The 24,258-nt window shown below is 39.1% G+C and overlaps 2 protein-coding genes across 2 annotated transcripts in view; both read left to right on the top strand.

The window, feature by feature from the left end:
* Positions 1-24,014, top strand: part of LOC309512843 (N-acetyllactosaminide beta-1,3-N-acetylglucosaminyltransferase 3-like) — a gene marked incomplete at its 3' end in the record, with an annotated part of 32,217 nt that extends 8,203 nt beyond the window's left edge. The window contains exons 2-3 of the mRNA XM_082188566.1: positions 22,702-22,763; positions 22,852-24,014. Coding sequence (XP_082044692.1) covers positions 22,860-24,014 — 1,155 coding nt within the window. The 5' untranslated portion in view covers positions 22,702-22,763; positions 22,852-22,859. The remainder of the gene's footprint in view (positions 1-22,701; positions 22,764-22,851) is intronic.
* Positions 1-24,258, top strand: part of LOC309511937 (N-acetyllactosaminide beta-1,3-N-acetylglucosaminyltransferase 3-like) — a 112,540-nt gene that overhangs the window by 8,158 nt on the left and 80,124 nt on the right. The window contains exon 2 of the mRNA XM_082187317.1: positions 22,369-22,492. The gene's annotated coding sequence lies outside the window, so the exon portion shown is untranslated. The remainder of the gene's footprint in view (positions 1-22,368; positions 22,493-24,258) is intronic.

Raw genomic sequence — 24,258 nt, 5'->3', positions numbered from 1 at the left:
TTGGCTGCAAAATGCACATCTGCAGTCGCCTTTCAGGGAACTGACAGAGCGAAGCATTGGCGGCATAATATATCTGCCGTTAGACCGGGATTCGAACCCCGGTCTCTCGTGCGAAAAACCTAAGATTCCGCCACTGAGCCACAGGGGGGAACACTAAGGTGTATAGATGCGTGAGCATATAAGAGAGCGTCAACATGTTTTCTTCGGCGTTTGCTTGCAAGCGTGCGTGTTACAACAGGCTCGTTTGCTGCAATATTGATATTTCCAGTCGCCTAATCAGGGAACTGAGTTCTCTTTTCGCCGGTGAGTGACGCGTGAATGGGGCGCAAGGGCAGGGTAGCTTTCTTGTAACGTAAAGAAAAACTAACCCTGATCGTCCGCTTCCAGCCTCCCTTGTGAACGGCGCAGTTTGCGCGGCTCGAACAGAGGGAGAGAGAAAGCTAGCCCCGTGACCGTCCGCTCCTGACATCCCCTGTGAACGGCGCGGTTTGCGCGGCTCGAACAGAGGGAGAGCAGGTATCATCCCCCACGCAGGCAAGGCAAGCGGGCGAACCGGCGAGCTTTGCGGGTTGGGGGGGGGCGGAGGAGCAGTCTCGGAGAAGGATGCCAGGTGAGTCCTCAGAGTCACCATAGGCAGTAACTGGCTCGCAGTGAGGGCGGTCGCCGTCAGCGAGCGCGAGACCTGCGTGATCCTCAGGAAAGGGGCGTCTTGAAAAAGACGCCCGGCTCTTTTAGTGCAATGAGAGTGTGTGTCGCGGCGGCGAGCACACACACATACACAAAACACAGTAGCAGAGAAAGGATATAACGCCGGATAGCGCAGCAGGAAGGCGACTGAAGGCGGCGCGGCCAGCGGCTTCAGAGTGTCGACTCGTCCCGCTGAAAGGCTTCTTCAGACGGCGCGGCTTCTCTCCGGATCCAGCGATGCGAGAGCTTCGCTGAAGAGATGAAAAATCAGTGAGCTAGCCTCTCGAAGCTATATTTATAGCCCTAGACCACGCCCATTCTGGCGGGACGTGACGTATTGGGCGCGAAGCGCCCCCATTGGAGCTGACGTCACGAAAAGGCCTTATCGATAGGCTGCTGCAGTTGCCGCAGGGCAGCCAATAGGCGCACAAGCCGTCTCGCCTGTGTCTGCATGCTGCCGCAACGCGTTTTACATTATTTCAAAATTAAGGATAATTTTTGGCTTCAGTATCTCGCGGAAAAGAGATTTTCCCCTAGCGTAAGACTTACGCAGTACGAGAGTACCTCTCGTAAGAGAACTGTTTTTTACCATCAAGATGTTTAAAATGAAAGTGAGCCAATAAGTGGTCTTCTACTGCTCTCTGCTGGCCATTACCATTACTATTATAACACAATCAGATTTTTGTCAGTGTTTATCACTTCAGTTGTACTGACACTTCACATAATTGCTAGTACTATGGTAAATCATAGACCCACTGTCCTCACATGAGGACATAATTTTCTGCAAAAACTACTTCCTGTACAAAAACACATTTTAGTTATTGTACTTATTAGGTCCTACATATCCCAAATAGCAAGAACAATTATAAAATGCACACCAGGCAAACTCTCGGGTCTCAGGAGGCCAAAATTAACCAAATGTAGATGTTCAGACCCGGAAAATGAAGTAAAACAGCTCGATATGCAATGGATGCAGAAGCAGACAAAATAATTATAGTGATGCACGGATCGCGGTTATGATCCGCGGGGGCTCTGCGGATAATCCGCGGATCGGGCGGGTCAAGTAGGCTAATAAAAACTAGAAAAAGTTTGTTGAGACAAACTTTAAGTTGGCTTGAGAAAGCCGGACCAGAGAGTTTGAATAAGTTAAAAGTAGTTAGAAGTTTTAAGTAGTTTTAAGTTTAAAGTAGTTTAAATTTTGATTGATAAACTAGTTAGAAAGAAAGAATAGTTAGAAAGAATGAAAAACGATTAGTTAGAAAGAAAAAGAAAAAAGAGATTAGTTAGTAAGAATGAAAGATAGATAGATTAGTTAGAAAGAAGGATTAGATAGATAGATAGATAGATAGATAGATAGATAGAGATAGATAGATAGATAGATAGATAAGGTTTGAAGATAGATAGATAGATAGATAGATAGATAGATAAGGTTTGAAGATAGATAGATAGATAGATAGATAGATAGATAGATAGATAGATAGATAGATAGATAGATTAGCTATTATTTAGAATTTCCCATGATTTTCCATGATTTACCATGTTTCTAGTATGGTTTACCACATTGCTAGCATGATCCATGTTTTAACATGACCATGGATGGTTGGATGGATAGATCAAGATTAGTTAGAAAGAAAGATTATAGAAAGAAAGAAAGAAAGAAAGAAAGAAAGAAAGAAAGAAAGAAAGAAAGAAAGAAAGAAAGAAATATGGATTAGTTAGAAAGAAAGAAAGATAGATTAGTTAGACAGAAAGATCAGTTTGAAAGAAAGAAAGAAAGAAAGAAAGAAAGATTAGTTAGAAATAAATAAAGATTAGTTTGAAAAAAAAGAAAGAAAAAGAAAAAGAAAGAAAGAAAAGTAAAAAAGAAAGAAAATGTTAGGAGAAAAGAAAGAACAGTAAGAAAGATAGAATAGTTAGAAAGAAAGAAAGAAAGAAAGAAAGAAAGATGGATTAGTTAGAAAGAAAGAAAGAAAGAAAGAAAGAAAGAAAGAAAGAAAGAAAGAAAAGTAAAAAAGAAAGAAAATGTTAGGAGAAAAGAAAGAACAGTAAGAAAGATAGAATAGTTAGAAAGAAAGAAAGAAAGAAAGAAAGAAAGAAAGAAAGAAAGAAAGAAAGAAAGAAAGAAAGAAAGATGGATTAGTTAGAAAGAAAGAAAGAAAGATTGGTTAGAAAGAAAAAAAGATTAGCTAGAAACAGTGCCGGCCCGAGCCTTTTGGGGGCCCTAAGCAGAATTTGATTTGGGGGCCCCCTCCCACCACGCAGAGTCACCTGTGCTTGACGATTATTGACACAATGTCACGCTATAATGTTACATTATAAATTAATACAATGAGGTTATGTATTAATACAAAATAAATACTTCATAAAAAATAGATAGGCCTACTTAAAGTTTTAACTTTTTCTTTACTCTTTTACTAACTCTTGGAAACTTCTGAAAACAAACTGTCACAAAACATATAAAAAAAATTATTTGCAAAATATCCTCCAACGTTTTGCAACACTTTGCAGTTTGAATGATGTCTTGTATGAACATGAGTATGTTTTTATGTTTCCACTGTTCGATCGCGCCCGCGACTCACACACACACACACACACACACGCGCGCGCGCGCGCACACACACAATCACACACACAATCACACACACACACGCACAACATATTCCAGCTTTGTAATCTTCCACTGTGATGTTTCCAAGCACATTTTTGCGAGTGTGAAGAGGATTATTTTTTCCGTCGATATTGGAACGTGAGTGAAGTACAAAGCCTATGATAAAGAATAGTTTACCATCCAAATCCATCGCGAATGTTGAAACATTTTGATCCTAATGAGAGAGATACGTGAGCCCAACGCCGCTTACTTTCACTTTCGCTTTAAATTATTTCGTTTTGGCTTGTTTATAGTTATTTTTTTATTCTTGTTCTGTTCTGAATATCATTACATTTAAAGGATAAATCATTGATCAAATCAAATTTTTGTGACATGGCTTAACATTACCGTGACTTTGCGCACAAATTGTCTATGCACGCCACGCGAGGTTATGCGCATGACTCAAACACTGGCAGACACAGCAGCAGTTGTAGGCAGGTATATTGATCATGAAATCAGAATTTTCTTGTCGTGAATTATTAATCCTTTCATTCATTTATGTCACTTGTTTAAGTTAATTAATATGTAAAAAAAAAAAAAAAAAAAAATAGTTCGCTTATGCCTCGGGCCGGCCCTGGCTAGAAAGAAAGAAAAAAAGATTAGTCAGAGAGAAAGAAAGATTAGTTAGAAAGAAAGAAAGATTAGTTAGAGAGAATGAAAGAAAGATTAGTTAGAAAGAAAGATAGATTAGTTAGAAAGAAAGAATGAAAGGTAGATTAGTTAGAAAGAAAGAAAGATAGATTAGTTAGAAAGAAAAAGAGATTTGTTAAAAAGAAAGAAAGATGGATTAGTTAGAAAGAAATATATATTAGTTAGAAAGAAAGAAAAAAGATTAGTTAGAAAGAAAGATGGCTTAGTTAGAAAGAAAGAAAGAAAGAAAGATTAGTTAGTAAGAATGAAAAAGATAGATAGATAAGTTAGAAAGAAAGAAGGATTAGCTAGAAAGAAACATTAGATAGATAGATAGATTAGAAAGAAAGAAATATAGATTAGTTAGAAAGAAATATAGATTAGTTGAAAGAAAGAATGAAAGAAAGATTAGTTAGAAAGAAAGATAGATTTGTTAGAAAGAAAGAAAAATGGATTAGTTAGAAAGAAAGATAGATGTTAGAAATAAAAATAAAAAAGAGATTAGTTAGTAAGAATGAAAGAAAGATAGATAGATTAGTTAGAAAGAAAGATTAGATAGATAGATAGATTAGATAGATAGATAGACAGACTAGTTAGAAAGAAATATAGATTAGTTAGAAAGAAAGAATGAAAGAAAGATTAGTTAAAAAGAAAGAAAAAAGATAGATTAGTGAAAAAAGAAAGATAGATTAGTTAGAAAGAAAGAAAGTTGATTAGTCAGAAAGATAGATTAGTTAAAAAGAAAGAAAGAAAGAAAGAATGATTAGTTAGAAAGAAAGAAAGATTAGTTAGAAAGAAAGATAGATTAGAAAGAAAGAAAGATAGATTAGTTAGAAGGAAAAAGAAAAAAGAGATTAGTTAGTAAGAATGAAAGATAGATAGATTAGTTAGAAAGAAGGATTAGATAGATAGATAGATAGATAGATAGATAGATAGACTAGTTAGAAAGAAATATAGATTAGTTAGAAAGAAAGAATGAAAGAAAGATTAGTTAAAAAGAAAGAAAAAAGATAGATTAGTGAAAAAGAAAGAAAGATAGATTAGTTAGAAAGAAAGTTAGATTAGTCAGAAAGATAGATTAGTTAAAAAGAAAGAAAGAAAGAAAGAATGATTAGTTAGAAAGAAAGAAAGATTAGTTAGAAAGAAAGATAGATTAGAAAGAAAGAAAGATAGATTAGTTAGAAAGAAAAAGAAAAAAGAGATTAGTTAGTAAGAATGAAAGATAGATAGATTAGTTAGATAGATAGATAGATAGATAGATTAGTTAAAAAGAAAGAAAAAAGATAGATTAGTGAAAAAGAAAGAAAGATAGATTAGTTAGAAAGAAAGAAAGTTAGATTAGTCAGAAAGAAAGATAGATTAGTTAAAAATAAAGAAATAAAGAATGATTAGTTAGAAAGAAAGATAGATTAGTTAGAAAGAAAGATAGATTAGTTAAAAAGAAAGAAAGAAAGATTAGTTAGAATGAAAGATAGATAAGTTAAAAAGAAAGAATGATTGATTAGTTAGAAAGAAAGAAAGATTGATCAGTTATATAGAAAGATAGATTAGTTAGAATGCAAGAAAGATGGATTAGTTAGATGAAATATTAGTTAGAAAGAAATAAAAGTTAGAAAGAAAGAAAGATTAGTTAGAAAGAAAGAAGTTACAAAGAAAAGATGATAGATAGATTGTAATTCCTCCAGGTACCAACAGACACAAGTGGCTTTCTCATACTGATGGATTTATTGAATCCAGCTTGGTCAGGATCATAAACACACCGTGAAAACTAAAAGCACAGTACAAGCAATAATTAGCTTAAAGAAAGAAATTTGACAGATAAAACTATTTTGACAAATACAACATACAAAACATACCTCGTTGGCTGAGTACCGAGAGAGGAATTAGTTTTAGTCTTTTTCTTCTTCCTTTTGTTTATCTTATTTCTCTTAAACTTAGCTTAGTGACCACACTTTAGTCATACATCTTTCTTTCTCTTGAGAGATCGCTTCTTCTACGGAAATGAACCTCTTCTCTGCATACAAAACTCACTTAAGCTACAGCGCCCCCTAGTGGCACTTAACGGTAATAATAATAAAAATACAGAAAATGAATAGAAACGAAAATGTGGCAGTAACACTCCCACCAATCTCACAACTCTTACTGTGGGATTTCTATGACTTACATTCAGACTGAAAAACTGTACATGAAAATAAACACAAACCCTTAGTCTGCTTCTAGCAAAACAATAACCTTATGAATAGGTCGTTCTAATGAGACTGTTTTAGTCACAAGTTTACTGTGTCTGTCATATGTCCTTTCACTAACCAAAAGTCGAACCTTTCTCACTTTGTTATCAGTTCCTGGATAGACATCAGTGACTTTGGCTAGCTTCCATTCATTACGTGGTGCCATGTCATCTTGTAGAAGCACTACATCATTTATCTTCAGATTCCTTCTGTGTACATTCCACTTCTGTCTTGGTTGCAAGTTGAGCAAATATTCTTTCCTCCAACGAATCCAAAACTCATTGGCTAAATATTGTACTCTTCTCCATCGTTTTTGAAGATACAAATCTTCTTTCATAAACTCTCCTGGAGGAGGTTGAACAATGGTTGACTTCATAGTGAGAATGTGGTTGGGCGTTAATGGCTCAGGACCTGTTGGATCACTTAAATGCTCGATGGAAAGTGGCCTACTGTTGACAATCGCCATGACCTCGTACAACAAGGTTCTCAAGGATGTACTGTCGAGTCTCTTTGCTGACTGGTCAAGGATGGCTGAAAGAACACTACGGATGGTCCTGATCTGTCTTTCCCATATTCCACCCATATGGCTTGCCGAAGGGGGATTCATGAGAAATTCACATCCTAGTGCTTTTACCTTCTCCCGATTCATTTCTTTCATGAGATCTGCGAGTTCTCTCTGGGCACCAATGAAATTGGTTCCTCTGTCACATCTCAGTTGACGCACATTTCCTCTTATTGCAATAAATGCTCGCAGAGCATTTAGAAATGCGTCTGTACTCAGGTCGTCTACTACTTCAATATGTATGGCTCGTGAACATAGACAGGTTAGTATGAGTCCATATCTCTTAAGCTCCTTTCGTCCATCTTTGACGTATATTGGTCCAAAGCAATCCATTCCGACATAAGTGAAAGGCGGGGTAGGCTCCGTTCGGTCTACTGGCAAATCTCCCATACTTTGATGCTCCGTTTTCCTTCTGTATTTGCGACATCTGACACATTTGAAGATGTATGATGAAACTGCACGGCTGCTCCCAAGAATCCACCAACCATTTGCACGCAACTCATTCATCGTCATTCCACGACCTTGATGTTGGACCTTCGAGTGAAAATGTCTGATCAGCAAAGTTGAAATATGACTGTCTTTGGGAAGTATGGCTGGATGTTTTACATGCGGGTGTAGTACAGCTTGACCCAAACGTCCACCCACTCTGAGGATTCCTTCTTCGTCCAGAAACGGACTTAGTTTGTACAGTTTATGATTTGTGGTCTTGGAAACTGTTTTCTTTGATTTTAGACTCTTTATCTCCTCTGCGAAAGCTTTCTCTTGAACAATTTTGATGACAAACAGTTCTGTTTGTTTTCTCTCTTACAAAGTTGTACTTTCTTTGGTCCTTTGTATATCACCCTTGTGTTCCTTGACCTTTCTTCTCAAGATTGCAAATGCTCTTATCAATCTGGACCATTCTGAGAACTTCTCAAATCTGCTGAAAATAGTTTGCTCTTCCTTTGCATTGATGGAATGCACAGAGGCTTTGCGAAGTTCTGGATCATTTTCCCTGATCTCTCCCACCTTGACATCTCTATCAGGAATGTTCTTCTCCCAGAGAAATGCTGGCCCCTCAAACCATTCAGAGGACTTCAGTTGTTCTGCGGTTAAGCCTCGAGAAACGTAGTCTGCAGGGTTCTGCTCTGATGCGACATACGCCCATTGTTCTGGCCTTGTGCTTGACTTAATCCTTGCGGGTGTAGTACAGCTTGACCCAAACGTCCACCCACTCTGAGGATTCCTTCTTCGTCCAGAAACGTACTTAGTTTGTACAGTTTATGATTTGTGGTCTTGGAAACTGTTTTCTTTGATTTTAGACTCTTTATCTCCTCTGCGAAAGCTTTCTCTTGAACAATTTTGATGACAAACAGTTCTGTTTGTTTTCTCTCTTCCAAAGTTGTACTTTCTTTGGTCCTTTGTATATCACCCTTGTGTTCCTTGACCTTTCTTCTCAAGATTGCAAATGCTCTTATCAATCTGGACCATTCTGAGAACTTCTCAAATCTGCTGAAAATAGTTTGCTCTTCCTTTGCATTGATGGAATGCACAGAGGCTTTGCGAAGTTCTGGATCATTTTCCCTGATCTCTCCCACCTTGACATCTCTATCAGGAATGTTCTTCTCCCAGAGAAATGCTGGCCCCTCAAACCATTCAGAGGACTTCAGTTGTTCTGCGGTTAAGCCTCGAGAAACGTAGTCTGCAGGGTTCTGCTCTGATGCGACATACGCCCATTGTTCTGGCCTTGTGCTTGACTTAATCCTTTGTATCCGATTCGCTACGAAGACTTGAAACCTTTTGGCATCATTATTTATGTAGCCGAGAACAACGGTGGAGTCTGTCCAGAAAAACTCTGCAATGTCTGGGATTTCAAGTTCTGCCCTGAGTAGATCACTGACTCTAACTGCAACAACTGCTGCTGAGAGTTCGAGTCGAGGGATAGTTGTAACACTAGTAGGTGTGACTCTTGACTTGGCCATTACCAAGCAACAATGGACTTGATGTGATTGGTTAATGATTCGCAGGTAAGTACAAGCACCATATCCATTGACACTGGCGTCTGCGAAGTGATGAAGCTCGTAGCTTTTAACCTGACCAAAATCTGTAGGAATGAAACATCTTTGAATCTGCATGTTGGCTAAACTTGGAAGGTCTTTAATCCAGGATTCCCACTGGGGTTTTAAGTGCCCTGGAAGCTCGTGGTCCCACCCAACCTTATCCTTGCACATTTGCTGGAGAATCTGCTTTCCCAAGAGGACGAACGGTGCAATAAACCCCAGGGGATCGTAAATGGAGGCGACAGTAGAAAGTACACCTCTTCTTGTAAGGGGGTTCAACTTGACTTGAACTCTGAATTTGAAAGTGTCTGAAGTGACGCACCATTCAACTCCAAGAGCTCTTTCAATGCGTGGTAAACTTAGAGACATGTCAAGGTCCTTCACTGTGGCACACTCCCCCTCTGGAATAGTGGACATAACTCTCTCACTATTACACACAAATTTGTGGAGTCTTAACTTTCCTTTGGAACAGAGCTCTCGCGAGTCTCTGATGAGCTGAATGGCTTCCCTTTCAGTAGGAACGCTTGCCAAACCGTCATCAACATAAAAGTTTCTCTGTATGAAGTGTATGGTGTTTTCTTTGAATTGACCTTGTCCTTGGGCCGCGAGGTGTTTCAGGCCAAAGTTGGCACAGCCTGGAGAAGACGCTGCTCCAAAAAGATGGACCTTCATACGGTAAACTGATGGTGATGCTTCTAAATCTCCCTTCTCCCACCAAAGAAACCTTAAATAATCCTGGTCTTCTTTTGTGACATGGAACTGGTGAAACATCCGCTCTATATCACACATGAATGCGACAGAACTTCTGCGGAAACGACAAAGAACACCAACCAATGCGTTTGTCAGATCAGGACCGGTTAAGAGATGGTCATTGAGAGAAGTGTCCTGGTACTTGGCAGAGGCATCAAATACTACTCTGATCCTTCCGGGTTTGTGTGGGTGATAGACCCCATGATGTGGGATATACCATGCAGGAGTGTTATTCAACTCTTCGTCAGGGACTCTTTCAGCATCTCCTCTTGAGATGATGTCATTCATGAAGTTTGTGTAATCATTGTAGTATGATTTGTCTTTCTTTAATCTCCTTTCCAGACACTTTAGGCGATGCATTGCACATATTCTATTTTCTGGTAATGTAGGTCTTTCGTCACGAAACGGTAGTGGCATCTCATAGTGGCCGCTCTCATTCTGTGTGATGTTTTCTTTGAGTTTTGTGAGAAACTTTAAATCTTCTTGTGACACAGGGTTGCCCTCAATGGCTCTTTCAGAAAAGTCTCCTTCAAGTGCTTTGATAATGTCCGAAGGAGTGATGTCCTTTACTGTTGTCCTATTGACATAGTGGACTTTGTTCTGAAGCTTTAGAGAGGGCTTAAGCTCTGGGATGACTTTCTTGACAATAATGCGATGACTAATTCCAATCGCATCTCCATAGTTCAGGCAGGGATTGGTTTGTCCAACTATACTCCAACCAAGATCGGTGCGCTGAGCGTATGGCTCGCCTTCCTTGCCTGACACAATCTCTCTCGGGAGAAGAGCTTGTGAGCAGTTGTATCCGATCAACAATCCTACCTCGCAATCTTGCAAAGGTGCGATTTCTGATTGAAGGTGTTCCAGATGTGGCCAAGCTTTAGCTGTTTCATTAGTTGGAATGTGAGCTTTGTTGGCTGGAATGAATTCTCGTGTGTATGTAGGAGGTAAAGTGATTATTTTGCTTGAGTTAAGGCCACGAACTTGAAGATCTTGAAGTCTGTCGGACTGAACAACTGTAGTCTGGGAAGACATAGTAGACAGTTCTAGTTTAACAGGTTCTTGGTTTGTCTCTAGTAACTTTGCAACTTCACTGAGAACAAAGGTTGTATCGCTTTGCGAATCCAGTAAGGCATACACAAGAACTTCTTTGGGTTTTGTAGAAGATGAAAGCCACACAGGAATGATTGCAGCTGTCTGTGTGTTATTTTCTTGACTTGCGACTCGGTTAGTCGTAGCCATGGCTGTAACTTGTTCTTGAGCTCGGTTGCTTTGACTTGACCTTCCGTTACTTGAATTTGGATTAGCTAGTGGTTGCCTTTGTTCTCCTTTGTCCTTAACTCTATCTTCATGAAGACAAGTCGGATGCCCTTTACTGCACCTTTCACAAATATTGCGGTTGGTACAGCTCTTCGAATGATGGCCTGGTTTGAGACAACCAAAACATAGCCTTTCTGACTTAATAAAGCTGACTCTGTCTGACACAGTCTTTTCCAGAAAACTTCTGCATTTGTGTAAACTGTGCTTAGGTTTCTTACAGAATACACATACCAGTTGTATCTTTTCTTGTGAAGTCGTCATCAGTGTTTTAACTCCAATTTCTTTCTGTTTTGTAAGTTTCGGTTTGTCTGATTTGTTAGGCTCACATTGTTTTAGTGACTGTAAAGATGTAACAGGATTACAGGCAATCTTGGCTTCTCTCGTTAGAAACTCAACAAACTGGCTAAAAGTGGGAAACTGATTTGTTTGTTCTTCAATTTCAATAACCTTGCGGTTCCAACTAGCAGCAAGCCAGTCTGGAAGTTTGGAAAGTATCTTTCGGTTCTCATTGCAGTCATTCAAGATCTCTAATGACTTGATGTGAGCTGTTGCAGCTTCACAACTGCGCAAAAAATCTGCAAAGTCTCTTAGTTCAAAACTGTCCCTTGAGGTCATTTTAGGCCATGCATGCAGTTTGTCTCTAAAGGCTTTTGCGATCGTGAAAGGATTTCCATATCTTTCATCCAGAATCTTCCATGCAGCAGCATATGCAGATTCAGTTCCAAGCAGGAAGCATCCTTCAACCGCTCTCTTAGCCGGTCCACTCACATATCTCCGAAGGTAGAATATTTTCTCCTTGTCCGGGATATTTTTTTGGTCTATCAGCGTTTGAAATGACAGTTTCCAGTCACTGTAACTTAAGGGATCCCCAGAAAACACAGTAGGTTCCGGAACAGGGATACGGCTAGCACTTAGTGCACTTGCTAGCACTTTAACAAGATCTGATGTACCATCACTTATAGGAGTGGCAGCAGCTTGGGGTATGACTTGTTCAAGCAGAGATGGGAAGCTTACATGTTCAGCGTCTTTCATTTCTGTGTTAATCTTTGTTACATCAATCTTTTGTGCTTCTGCTGCACTCATTTGGTCATAAACCTGCATCCTTGCTTGTGCTGCCTTTAGATCTTTGACCTTTTCCAGGTGCAGTACTTTTCTTTTCTTTTCATCAAGTGTTCTCTGCAAAGCTGCATACTCTGCTTCTTGTTGAGCCTTAAACTTTGCTTCATCTGCTTCTCTCTGCATTCTTAGTCTAATTTCTTCTGCCTCTCTTTCTAAGCGCTTTTGTCTAATCAATGTTTCTTGTTCTACTGCTTTTTTCCTGACTTCAGCTTCTAGTCTTTCAATTTCAATAACCTTGCGGTTCCAACTAGCAGCAAGCCAGTCTGGAAGTTTGGAAAGTATCTTTCGGTTCTCATTGCAGTCATTCAAGATCTCTAATGACTTGATGTGAGCTGTTGCAGCTTCACTTGATGTGAGCTGTTGCAGGATCCCCAGAAAACACAGTAGGTTCCGGAACAGGGATACGGCTAGCACTTAGTGCACTTGCTAGCACTTTAACAAGATCTGATGTACCATCACTTATAGGAGTGGCAGCAGCTTGGGGTATGACTTGTTCAAGCAGAGATGGGAAGCTTACATGTTCAGCGTCTTTCATTTCTGTGTTAATCTTTGTTACATCAATCTTTTGTGCTTCTGCTGCACTCATTTGGTCATAAACCTGCATCCTTGCTTGTGCTGCCTTTAGATCTTTGACCTTTTCCAGGTGCAGTACTTTTCTTTTCTTTTCATCAAGTGTTCTCTGCAAAGCTGCATACTCTGCTTCTTGTTGAGCCTTAAACTTTGCTTCATCTGCTTCTCTCTGCATTCTTAGTCTAATTTCTTCTGCCTCTCTTTCTAAGCGCTTTTGTCTAATCAATGTTTCTTGTTCTACTGCTTTTTTCCTGACTTCAGCTTCTAGTCTTTCTATCTCTTGCTGTTCCATTTCTTGTTCTTCTAATATTTTGAGAACAGCTTGACTCGCTGCTGCTTCTGCTGCGGCTTCTTGATGTTTTATAGAGGATCTATGTGAACGCTCAGATGAGTTCTTAGTGGTGTTGAAGGAGCTTGACTTACTGCTTGCAGTTTGAAAGAGGGAGCCTGCTTCCGGCCAATCTTGTTCCTCTTTTCCTTCCAATCGGCTGGTTGCTTTATTCACAAGGAAACCTGAGATCTCCACACACAGATCTACTCTGCGACGTGACTCCTGATCCGGTGGGGTGAGCTTACGTAACTCTTCATAAACTTTCGTGACATCTGCACAAAGACCTCTAACATCACCAATAATATCTTCAAGTATGTCTTTATTCAAGGGTCCTGTTTGAGAGAGGGGTAGCTTAGATGCTTTTGCATGTGTTCTCCACTTTTCATAGTTGTAGTTAAATCTTTGCTGGAGTCCTTTAATCCTCTCATCCTGCATTTCTCTTCCCTTTTCTGTGAGTGTTTTCACTCTCTGACTTCTTCTAAGTTGTACTGATTCTTGCTGCTCACTAAGATCAGTACATTGGGTTTCTTCAGACTGCCTCTGGGGGTCTGCACTAATTAGTGGTGTATTTGGATCAGTCATTTTAACGTCTTGTCACTTGTCTCTAAACAGCAAAATGTTTACGTTAACTAAAAGTCACCCCTGTACTGCAGGCAGTTAAAATATAAAGGCAAAATAAAATAAAATGTAACACTGAATCTTAAAGCAGTAATATGAATGTAACTTAAATTACTCTCAACTTAAATATACCCAAAACGTATTCAAATAAGAGTTATTCACATTTAAACTGTTCACATGAAATACAGAATTCACATTACTGTTACAAATAGCCCAATAAACAAAAGTACTGATGCTTAAACTTAGGTGCTTTAGAACTTACACTGTGGCTTAATAAACAAAAACTAGGAATAGCAAAATGTTACTTTCACTTTTCACTGTTTGATTAATCAACCTTAAACTTGTGTTTTGTTTTCCTTGTTTAGACAAACCCTTAACTTATGAGTGTCCACACATCTTATGGCCTTATCTTAAAGTGTTGCTCTTCAAATCGTGTGCTTTGGTCCCGTGCGCGCTCCCCGCTCTGTGCACGTGCCGATCACGCTGTGGCAAGACTGCTGCTCCTTTGATCATGCCGCCTCGCCTCCACCCGCGTGCAGATCAGTCCGAGTTTTCACTGTAATTCCTCCAGGTACCAACAGACACAAGTGGCTTTCTCATACTGATGGATTTATTGAATTCAGCTTGGTCAGGATCATAAACACACCATAAACACACCGTGAAAACTAAAAGCACAGTACAAGCAATAATTAGCTTAAAGAAAGAAATTTGACAGATAAAACTATTTTGACAAATACAACATACAAAACATACCTCGTTGGCTGAGTACCGAGAGAGGAATTAGTTTTAGTCTTTTTCTTCTTCCTTTTGTTTATCTTATTTCTCTTAAACTTAGCTTAGTGACCACACTTTAGTCATACATCTTTCTTTCTCTTGAGAGATCGCTTCTTCTACGGAAATGAACCTCTTCTCTGCATACAAAACTCACTTAAGCTACAGCGCCCCCTAGTGGCACTTAACGGTAATAATAATAAAAATACAGAAAATGAATAGAAACGAAAATGTGGCAGTAACATAGATATTAGTTTGAAGATATATAGATATAGATAGACAGAAAAAGTTTGACGATAGATAGATAGATAGATAGATAGATAGATAGATAGAAGTTTATTAGTACATAGAATAGTAGTTTAACTGAGTCTAGGGCTTCAGGGAGTTTAGATTTGAGTTTTTGGCTGGTACACTAATGGGCCACCGTAGTCTTGGCTCAATTTGAACAGTCTGCAATGAAAGTCTATGGGATTTTTATGATTTTTACTATTATTTTTTAAGAAAACTGAAACTCAAATCAGTGAAACACTAAGTCAGAACAGTCTGAAGGTCTGACCCGAGTTTGGTGGTCGTAGCTTTAACGGTCTAGGAGGAGATACAGTCTAAAATTTGGCTCAGAAGAAGAAGAAGAAGAAGAAGAAGAAGAAGAAGAAGAAGAAGTTTAAGTACAATATCAGTTAAGCCAACTTAATAATAAGTTTAAATATGATTTCAGTAAGTTGGCTTTCCCAGGCCAACTTAAAGCTGCCGTCGGCAAGTCTGGCAGATTGGGTCGATTAGCCAAAATTTTGAATGTTTACAACTCTCATGCCCCTCACCACTACCAGCGAGCACCCTCCCATCGAGGTCGTGCTCGTCAGTGCGTCACTGTGCGTGTGTACCTGATTTTCTGTGAACGCGTCCGTCTCTTCAGCATCTATCAACACCATGGACTCAGAGGTAGGCTGCCCTGGCTAATCTATCCATAGATAGCAATAACCGAGGAATTGGAAGCTTGTTAGTAGATTTTCTCTCCGCCATCACGCTTCATGCAATCTCCAGGCGAACTTCAGGCGTGGCGTGTGCATGTGATATTACGTGCGCGAGTGAGGGGGGATCTGTGGCGTGTGCACGACCTGTGATTGACAGTCAGATCTCACACCCCCCTGCGCTGATTGGACCTGATGAAGCGGGAGCGCTGGATTTTTGCGAAACAAATAACACGCTCCAGGTGGAGTTAGAAGCTCGTTTTTTTTTCTAAAACCACCTTATTTATGTTGTTCTGTCGGATTATAGTGTCGATTACACTGAATATGATAAATAAAAAATTGCCGACGGCAGCTTTAATAACATTCTGATTAATTTCGGGTGGGTCGTGGTTGGATATGATAAATCATTATTAGTGTTGGAAGCGTTTCCAGGCAAAATAGAATAGGAAAATATGTTTAAATGTCATTTTGACACGAATACATTAATAAATGTAATTTTGATGTTTGAAAGTGTCAAGGTTTTGACATAAATGCAAATATAAATGTAATTGAAAAAGTTATTATCGATTTTAAAATACTGCATCTGTCAATACAGAACGAAATATTCTATAGCCTATTTTGCCGTCAACACTGCCGACGTTGTCTTTGCTTCTCTGAAGTTTAAAATCATTGGTTACCCGTAAGCCAATCACATAACGTTTGGTTAAAATGTGTGTGTTTTGCGCCGGCTCAGCCGCATCGAACTTCCACTGTAAACACATGTATGATGCGAAAACAAAACCATCAAGCGAAATACCGGAGTGAACGTGGCTGTGAATGACTTTTGCAGATCATGTGAAGTAAATCTACGCATCCACAGTACAATCAGCGTCTACGTCATGGCTCTCAGCCCGCCCTCTGTTCGTTGATTGGCCGGCTGTTTTGAGGCCAGAGGAAAACTGGGAGATAGGTCGCTATCTCAGACTGAGTACAGAAGCGAACTGAAATTGAGCGGAAGTACGAAGTCTGACGTAGTCAGGCTAACATATGAGTGAGGCCTGGAACCGATCTGAGAATATCGGAATCCATGTGCTTTTTTCCTGCTTACACGTTCGCCGGTCATATCCGATCTGTGCCACATGAGAGGAAAACATCGGAATTGGGTCACTTGAACCATGCAGTGTAAATGAGGCCTACGATGGAAATAAAGATCATTATTAAATAGAGGTTGAAGAAAAGGTGGCAAAAGCAATGGGAGGAAGAGAGAAAAGAACGGTGGCTTTACAAAATTCAGAGGAGAGTGCATGGGAGAAATGAGATGTGCAGGAAGGAAAAGGAGAGAAGAGAAAATTATATCTAGACTTAGATTTGGGCACACAGAATTAAACAGCACTTTATTTAAAATAGGTAAACAACACCGGCAGATGTGAATTACTGTGGGCAACAAACAAGAGACAATAGAACACGTCATGGTACATGTAAATGTGAGGGGAAAAAGGTGGGAAATGATCTAAAACCTTAGAATGAAAAGTATAAATTTTGATTTAATATAAATTCTTAGAAAGAACTCAAGAGATAAGTGCTATGGAATCGTTTTTTCATTATCTTAGAATAATCAAAATGATTGAAAGGATTTGAGTCTTAATTTTTGTTTTGTTGATTTTGTTTTGTTTTGTTGATTTTGTTTTGTTTTGTTTTGTTTTGTTTTGTTGATTTTGTTTTGTTTTGTTTTGTTTTGTTTTGTTTTGTTTTGTTTTGTTGATTTTGTTTTGTTTTGTTTTGTTTTGTTGATTTTGTTTTTGTTTTGTTTTGTTTGGAATAGAATTAGTAGTCATTCAAAACCACAGTCCATACCAGTTGGTGGCAGTAATGCACCATTTCGTTGTGTGCCAACCGGCAAAAAAAAAACCTTCTGAAAGTATGACTTACAGAAGGTATACTTAAAGGGTTAGTTCACCCAAAAATGAAAATTCTGTCAGTAATTACTCACCCTCATGTTGTTCCAACCCCGTAAGACCTTCGTTCATCTTCGGAACACAAATTAAGATATTTTTGATTACATTGACTACAGTGGCTCAATCTTAAGTTCATAAAGCGACGAGAATACTTTTTGGCCAGAGAGAAGGAAATGAATAGTGGAATAAAGTCGTTATTTTTGTTTGTTTTTGCGCACAAAAACTATTCTCGTCGCTTTACAAACTTAAGATTGAGCCACTGTAGTCACTTGGACTATATTAACGATGTCTTTAATACATTTTCTGGGCCAGCAAGTTATAATGCCTTAGAAGCCTATGGAGGAGTGATCCAGCTCTCAGATTTAATCAAAAATATCTTAATTTGTGTTCCGAAGATGAACGAAGGTCTTACGGGGTTGGAACAACATGAGGGTGAGTAATTAATGACAGAATTTTCATTTTTGGGCGAACTTACCCTTTAACTAAGAACGTTTCGGGGAAACACGTATTATCGATAAGGTACAGCTTAAGGTGTAACTTAAGAACGACGTAGCGTTAAGAAGGTTTCGGGAAACGCAGCCCAGGGCATCATGTATACTGTAGAGGACATCAGGATTTAAATCATGTTTATCAGGCATTTTGGGAGACACAACAAGTGAATACTAGGGAAATAAGTTATACATCAATATTCCTATGAAATATTAGATATTATTATGACCGCCGCTAGCGTAGCTAGCGAAAGCGGTCATATAGGGATTGTCAAAGTTATTTATTTTTAAATTTTTTTTTTCATCTACTGAATTTTTCGTCAACGATACCAGGGACACCGAAACACCGGGGAACATGAAATTTGGTGGGCATGTAGCCCCACTAGACTTTTACGGGAAAATTTCGTTTGGTCCCCGGGGGCCACTCCCCCCCCCCCCCCCCCCCGCGCTGCGCCCCCCCAAACCCCCAAAATTCAGTTTTTCCTAAATAACTACCTGAACCGTGGCACCGAGGATGAAGAAATTTTTATGGTATGTTGGTCTTAAGGGCCCACATCAACCTAGCCCATAATCACTCATTTGTGATTTGCGCCCCTCCCATAAAAAATGAAAATGCAATATTATTCTGCTTTAATCGCCCCTATCTTCAGTTGAGATGTTCAGAACTGCACCATATTTCATGTGTATGATTAACTTGACATCCTCTGGGGGTATACTAAGTTTCGTAGAATTTCATCCATGGGGGGGTATAAAATAAATTCATTTATGTGCACATTTAGTGACTGTACACTCATCGGCCTGTAGATGGTGGTGTTGAGCGAAGGGTTGCTGGTTTAGGATGATACTGTCACACACACACATGCAGGAATACAAACAAACGCAAGCATGCACACACACTGACATCCACACGCACAGACACACACCCATACACACACATACAAATCCACATGCACAGACACACACACACAAACACACACGCGGAAACACATGTACGCACAAATTCATTCCGTGAAACATCTTTCATAACATAGCTGAGAATCATCTTTTTACAAATTTTGGTTAAAAAAAGTCCTGAAACCCCAACATTTATTGGTGATAAAAAAATTTAAAAAATCCTATTGTTTTTGCCTGTACATATATTTTCATGTCATTTTATTTTTTAAAGAACTTAGTCCTGGTGTCCACTACAGAGGACATAGCATAACGTATGAATAAAATATAATTTTTCATTATTTTTTTTATTTATTTTTTTATTTGTTTCTTATGCTCTAGTCAAAACAATGTGATGACATAAAAAATAAAAAAAACCTGTAAAAATAAATAAATAAATGTCTGGGTCTCAGGAGGATAAAGACAGAAACTTCTTTCACATGGAAACAAATGGTAACAATGGGAATTTACATTCAGAGTTGACACCTTTTGGGGGTATGAGACCATTTGTTTAGTGACCACCTTCCTTTGTGTGCCAGTTATCTATAAACTCTTAAAAACCTTATTACCTTTTGTTTTACTTATTTGGAAATGAGACATTTGTACCAGTCGCCCTGAGATATTTCAAATGATACTAAACATGTATAATAATCGATGATAATCATTCACATTAAACTATATTCTTGGGTGAATGCAGGTGATCTTAGCATGAGAGAGAGAGGGTGAGGGATGAGGGATGAGGGATGAGGGAATGAAATGTAGATTAGGATGACTCGGAGGTGAGACTTTCGTCTTGATAGTGCACAAATGTTAATTTCCAGCAAGGTCCTTTGTCTACTCAAGGAGTGGTCGTTCCCAAACCAGTTCTTCCAGTTTTTCCAGTCTTACAAACTTGACAGGTGTCTTGCTACGGGCACAAGTAAGTGCAGTGCCAAGTTTGGCGTTGTTTGGATCAGAAATGCAAAATATATCGGTAAATATATCGGTAAAAGAAGCACACAACTGGCTTTTGCCGCTCTAACCGCTGGCCACTCCCCCTCTCACACACACACTGAGAGAGCACAGCGCAGGACCAGAGACAGAGAGGGTCGAAGAAAGCAGCGGAGCTTAAGTAGCGTTTTCTCTGAGTTCACTGTGTAGCCTGCTCCCTCAATCGTGTAGTTCAAATGTCCTTATTTATTGGACGTCATTATGTCAGTATCAGTATTTGCTTTCTACCAGTGGTGTAGTCTAGTTTTTTGTAGTGAGTATACTGTAATCCCCCACACACACCCACCCCGCCTCATACTCGCCCGTCCCAGAGCGTCACCCCATAAGCACCACCACACTCACTAATGCATACAGTATGCATCGACATGTAATTGAGAGCATTATGAAATACTAAGTGTTATCAACATGTCAATTTATTATAAGAAACACAACTCAGCCAGTTAAGAGCTACATTTAGCCTTAGATGTTACATGAATATGGTCCCTGAACCACAGGTTTTATCAGCTGACAATAAAAAAATAAAAAATAAAAATTTAAAATTTAAACATTATACAAATACAAATTTGTTTTTAGAAATGGTGTTTTTGGGGAAAAAAATGGTGTTATTGTTTTGGCAAGTTTACTATTGAAAAACTTTGTGTGATATTCCCTTAAAATAACGTTTTAATAGATTGTATTATTATTATTATTATTTTAAAATACATTTTACTGTGCAATTTCTTTCTAATTTCTTTGAGTTGGACCGAACTTTTATTTTGGTGGGTTGTACACATTTGAGTTTCTGTGTGTTTTAATAAACTATTATTAGGCCTACTTGAAGTATACTCTACTGCGCAATAGTAATATATTTCTGTTATAATTTCTTATAGTTATACCGAACTTTTATTTTGACAGGTTGTCGTAAAGACATTACAGTTTCTGTGTGTATATGAAACGTATGAATGACGATAGTTTTATTAAATGAAATGGTGAAATTCTCGTTAAGTGACTTTCATAGCAGCTCTGCGATGAAGTGCACATATGTAGCCTACATCATGTCTCAATACAGTGAAACGCTGAAAACACCACGAGCGTGAGTCACGCGTGTTTCAGTGTGTGTATGTGTGGAGCACACATTGAGCGCTCTATCCCAGAGACGCGTAGAACAATTGCAGTCTCTTTTAACTTTAATATTCACAGACACTCAGGGGCGCCGCTAAGGGGGGGAAAGTTAGGACGATTCTAAGGGCCCAGGCACTTTTGGGGGCCCCAGAGATCGATTTTATTAACGGAATGGGTGCGGTAGGGGGCCCAACCTCATATTCTTTCATAGGGCCCAAAATTGATGGTGGCGCCCCTGCAGACACTAGTCCATATCGAGATTTGATTCATTGTACAGCCCTACTTTTGATTTATTCATTCAAAAATAGCCAAATTCCGTGACTGAGTTTCGCGATTCTATCCGTCGCTTCGCAAACACAGACGGGGTGAATTTATGAATGAAAGTGTGAAAGTTCTGACACAAAACGAAGTTGTTACGTATCCTCACGCTTTTTTTAAGTGGGTATACGGAAATCCTTGGCCTTTTCTAGTGGGTAGGCTGTACGGCGTATACCTGCGTATCACGTAGACTACACCACTGCCATGCACAAATATAGAAATATAGAAATATAGAAAAATATAGAAAAATCCACCGCTCATCCGTCAATAAAGTCTTGTAGTGAGGTGCTGCTAAACTAAATCATCATGGAAAATTGTCAAAATACAGCAGCCGCACACTCAAACACTGTGCAAGATCAATTTATTAGCAAGCTTTCGGTCTTACGACCTTCTTCAGGCATACAACAGAGTGAATGTGGCCATACAAAAGGGCTCTTGCCAATCACCTCTCCTGATTGCATAATGCCAGACACCTGTGTTAACATGGCTAAGGCTACAGGGATAGGGAACATGGGAAATGTAGTTCAACATAGCCTATATCAAGTATAGCCTTAGACACAGGGTCTACTGAAAACAAAAAACATAAATTACATCAAAACTTCAAATAAAAAAATACATTATAAGATTACATTGCTTCGACACAAATAGAAAGAACACACTATTCTATGCAAATATCAGGCTATGACCATCATAAAGCATAGAACAGTCTATAGTGATGAGATTAAAGAAACACGCTCATATCAAATGCCCAGTGGTTGTAGAGCTTCTAACATATAGATCCAATACAGCTCTCTCTGACATAGTCGCCTGTCAACATCACCCCCTCTCTGAGAAGTAACCTGTTCTATTCCCTGAAACCTGAGGGAGGATAGAGGATGCGAGTGGTTATTAAAGTGGCGGGCAACAGAATAATTCATATCATTTCGTCTTATTGAACTTTTATGTTCGCTAATTCTTTGCTTCAGAGGGCGAATAGTTTTTCCAATATAGATCATATCACACGTGCATTTAAGCATATATACAACATTTTTAGTGTTGCATGTGATAACCCCTCTTACTGGAAAAAAGTTCCCTGTTCTAGGATGTGTGAAAGTGTTTGTTTTCCACGTACTGCGGCACTGAGCACAGTTACCACAAGGGTAATTTCCATGTTTGAGGGGAGCTAAAAGTGTCTGTCTGGGACTTGGTAATATATTGGCTCTAACCAATTTATTTCGTATAAGGATGGTACTCTTAAATGGTAACCAATATTTAAGGATGGTACTCTTAAATATGTGAGCCTGAGGGGTATAGGTGGTAATACAGGTTACTGAAAAATTGTTTTCTTCCTGGATACTCTTTGTCAATAAGATCTGTCTTGATTTCGACAGGGCAGCCTGATGGGCGTCCTCAACACACTGAGCAGAATAGCCCCTTTCTAGAAGCCTTTGTTTCATTTCCAAAGACTTTTCTATGTAATCTTCATCAGAATGGCATATGCGCCTCAGTCATTATGTCAGTATCAGTATTTGCTTTCTACCATGCACAAATAAAAATGTCAGTGAACTTTTGCTGTGTAATTGTAACAATGCGCACTCAAACACACCGAACCAACAATTACTAAAAACACACACAAAAACTGATTTTGCACGGGCACTTTGCACTTGTAAATGCAAATTCTGATAATCCTCATGTTGATTTTCAAATCTGTATGACTTCTCCAGATCACAAAAGAAGTTTCCCGGACAACCTCAAATTAAGATTTTGTGACTTGGTCTGAATAAAGGTATAGTATACATATATATACATATGAAAATCCTTGTTGAGAGAACTTTTGTGTTCATACAGTAAATTGTGTCTCTGTTCTTGAACAGGTGCAAAGATGAAAATGAAATACATGGAGACAATAACATTTATTCTCACAGGTGTTGTGTGTCTCTTCATTATCGTGAACAAAAATGACATTGAAGACGAAGTGACATCAAATAGCAAAGACACATATGAGATGCTCTGTCATCAAATCCATTTGCCCAGATCCCAAACTCCCCAGCCTTTGTCTTCACGTTGTCAGCAGAATATGTCGGCTTATAATGTGACTGGATTTTCTACTCTGCCAGGTCATATCCAAGATGTCTTGCTTTACCGACACTGTAGGAATTTTCCCATGCTGCTCGACCTGCCTAATAAATGTGGCGGACCCCTGAACTCTGCAGATGTCTTCCTTCTGCTGGTCATCAAGAGTTCTCCAGAAAACTACGAGCGGCGAGAAGTCCTGCGGAAAACATGGGCTAAGGAACGACTGCACAAAGGTGTGTGGATCCGTAGAGTCTTCATAATCGGTACAACTAAAACTGGCTTCGAGAAGCGCAGGTTGAATAAGTTATTGAAGCTGGAGAACAATGAGAACAAGGACATTTTACAGTGGGACTTCAATGATTCATTCTTTAACCTCACACTGAAGCAGATCCTTTTCTTAGAGTGGATGGAAAGATGGTGCCCACAGGCTAGATTTCTCTTAAACGGGGATGATGACATCTTTGCCAATACGTTTAACATGGTTGAGTATCTTCAAGGTCAAGAGGACAATGATGGAAGTAAACATCTCTTTACCGGGCACCTCCTCCAGAACGAAAAGCCTATTAGACGCTCTTCAAGTAAATACTTTGTCCCGGTGCAGGTTCAGAAGTCTAAGAGCTATCCTCCTTACTGTGGTGGAGGAGGCTTTCTTCTCTCAGGCTTCACGGCCAGAACAATCTACAACATGTCTCACTCTATAATTCTAATGCCCATTGATGATGTTTACATGGGAATGTGTTTGGAAAAGGCTGGCCTCAAACCTACATCCCACTTTGGTGTAAGAACCACTGGTCTGCATGTCCCAGCTAAGAACATTGACAATTTTAACCCTTGCTTTTACAGAGAAATCCTTTTAGTCCACAGATTTCTGCCGCACATGATTTTTGTGATGTGGGATGAAATACAAAACCCACATTTGCAATGTGGAAAGACAAATTCCTTTCTTCAGGGAAGCCCGTAGTTTCCTTTCTCAGAAGTTTCCTTTCTCAGAAAAATAAGTTGTAGTCTTTATGGTTTTTATTCTTTCGTTTAAATAATTAGAGAGTGTTTATGGAGATCTATAGTCTATATCTTTCCTTTTTTAAATCTAATTGTATCAGGATAGTTAATTTAGTGTAATATTTGTTGTACAAACTTTGTTGTATTATTTAAATTTAATACTGTGAAGCTGCTTTGATACAATCTGTATTGTGAAAAGCGCTATA

Source organism: Leuciscus leuciscus (assembly GCF_965113295.1).
Source record: "Leuciscus leuciscus genome assembly, chromosome: 13".
Classification (NCBI taxonomy): domain Eukaryota; kingdom Metazoa; phylum Chordata; class Actinopteri; order Cypriniformes; family Leuciscidae; genus Leuciscus; species Leuciscus leuciscus.
This window is presented reverse-complemented; position numbering and strand designations above follow the sequence as displayed.